The sequence below is a fragment of the Propithecus coquereli genome, unplaced genomic scaffold, assembly GCF_000956105.1.
Source record: "Propithecus coquereli isolate 6110/MARCELLA unplaced genomic scaffold, Pcoq_1.0 Scaffold198, whole genome shotgun sequence".
NCBI lineage: Eukaryota > Metazoa > Chordata > Mammalia > Primates > Indriidae > Propithecus > Propithecus coquereli.
The window spans coordinates 1795816-1797778 of NW_012144744.1; the positions used below are offsets into that span (position 1 = coordinate 1795816).

At 34.0% G+C, this 1963-nt stretch overlaps 1 protein-coding gene across 1 annotated transcript in view; it reads left to right on the top strand.

Moving 5' to 3' along the window:
- Nucleotides 1-1963, top strand: part of ANO5 (anoctamin 5) — a 61774-nt gene that overhangs the window by 30444 nt on the left and 29367 nt on the right. The window contains 3 exon segments of the mRNA XM_012643485.1: nt 763-897; nt 1263-1368; nt 1471-1531. Of these exon segments, the coding sequence (XP_012498939.1) occupies nt 763-897; nt 1263-1368; nt 1471-1531 (302 nt within the window).

The window sequence follows — 1963 nt, forward strand, 5'->3', positions numbered from 1 at the left end:
TGTATGAATAAGGAGGAGGATTAATCTGATTAAACAGCAACAACGATTCAGAAGTAGAGAAAACTATATTCTCTGGTTCTTAAATGGGGACTCAGTTTTTTTTAAAAAAGAAAAAACTTAGTTATGAGACTTGAACCTTTATGTCAAGTAATGTTGTCACTTTTCAACTCTTTGCAAAGCAAGATCTGAGCTGCATATTTCATAGAATTTTTATTAAGTAGTCATTTTTAATTCCTTGGACTGCTGCCTATGTCAGAATTCTGTAAACATCCACCAGACATCCAAACTTGGAAATTTATGCAGTGTGGTAAGAGTACTGTGTTCGATTTTAGAAAAGGGAGATAAAGCAAAAGTCCATGCAGATTATGAATGTGATTTTGATTTTTTAATTGCTAGAAGTTACATTGCACAATATTCTGCACTTTATTTAAAAAAACATTTAAACTCTTTAAAATGTAGAGGCTCTTCTAATTATCTTATTATTTAAAACCAAAATTCAAATTTTCTTCAATTGGCTTCTTACTTATACGTGTCATCTCTTTTAATCTTTACGCCAATCTTTACACTATAGAATAAGCATTATCCTGTGTTTTATGATGTGGAAACTGAAGTTTAGAGAGTTTAGTAACCTTACCAGAGTTAACATAGCTAGAAAGTAATGGGGCCAAAATTGGAACTCATGCCTGTCTGAATAGAATACCAAGGCTCTCTGGACTATAACATTCTTCCAACCTCTGATTCTGTTTTTACTGTCTTTCACAGGAATTATTTTGGAGAAAAAATTGCTATCTATTTTGTTTTTCTTGGATTTTACACAGAAATGCTGTTCTTTGCCGCTGTAGTTGGCTTAGCTTGTTTTATTTATGGTTTACTATCAATGGAACATAACACCAACAGGTAAGTGCAACTGAGGTGCCCAAATAGAGAAAACATCTTTATCTTCTGCTAACTAAAAGTATTGTTATTATTTCCCTGGAATTTACTTCAGAATGTTTCCTCATGGCAGCAGATAATTGGTATTTTTGAAAAAGACCCAGACATAGCAACTGCCCTTCACCTTGTGCTTTATGGAAAATCTGTTTTTATTGATGAGCTCTTAAAGATTCTGTTTTTCAAAGCATGATTCACTACAGAAATTGCTGCTTCCTTGTCCCTTCTGTGATATGTAAGAAGCTTTATAAACAGTTATTCTAATAATAATAGCTTAGATTTTCTCCCAAACACGTGTCACTTTCAAGATAACTTGGCTGTTCCTCCTGCAGCATGGAAATCTGTGACCCTAATATTGGAGGTCAGATGATCATGTGTCCACTCTGTGATCTAGTGTGTGATTATTGGAGACTAAATAGTACCTGTTTAGCTTCAAAGGTATGTATACATTGTGGTATGTTGAAAAGACTTAGAATTTCCCTCCTTTTGTATTACATTTAATACTAACTGATCTTCGTGACGTTACTGTTGTTTTTACAGTTCTCCCATTTGTTTGATAACGAATCAACAGTGTTCTTTGCAATATTCATGGGAATTTGGGGTGAGTACATAGTTTCATAAAAAACAGCTTTCTCCAGATTAATGTGTTATATGGCCCATCCATATAACATATACAGATGGCACATCTTATATACCAAAGGTGGTCATAGATAATTGTGTGTTTGCTAGCATCAGTTCGCTGATGGAGTCCACATTAGTGGCCATTGGTTCTTGGTCCACAAAGATCTCTATTAAACATCTTCTCATTACTTTAAGAGACAATATAATTTTTGAAACATTGAATGTATTCATTTCCCACTGTCTCCCAGTGCCATGGTAAAAGCAGGACCAATAAGGACTGAATTCAGGAGAAACTAAACATAAATATTTGGTGGCTAGAGGATATTGAGTCATGGATACAAACTGGAACAAACACCAAAAGCTTGAAAACTAATACAAAAATTTTGAATCTCAGTTCTATGTGTCTAGTTCT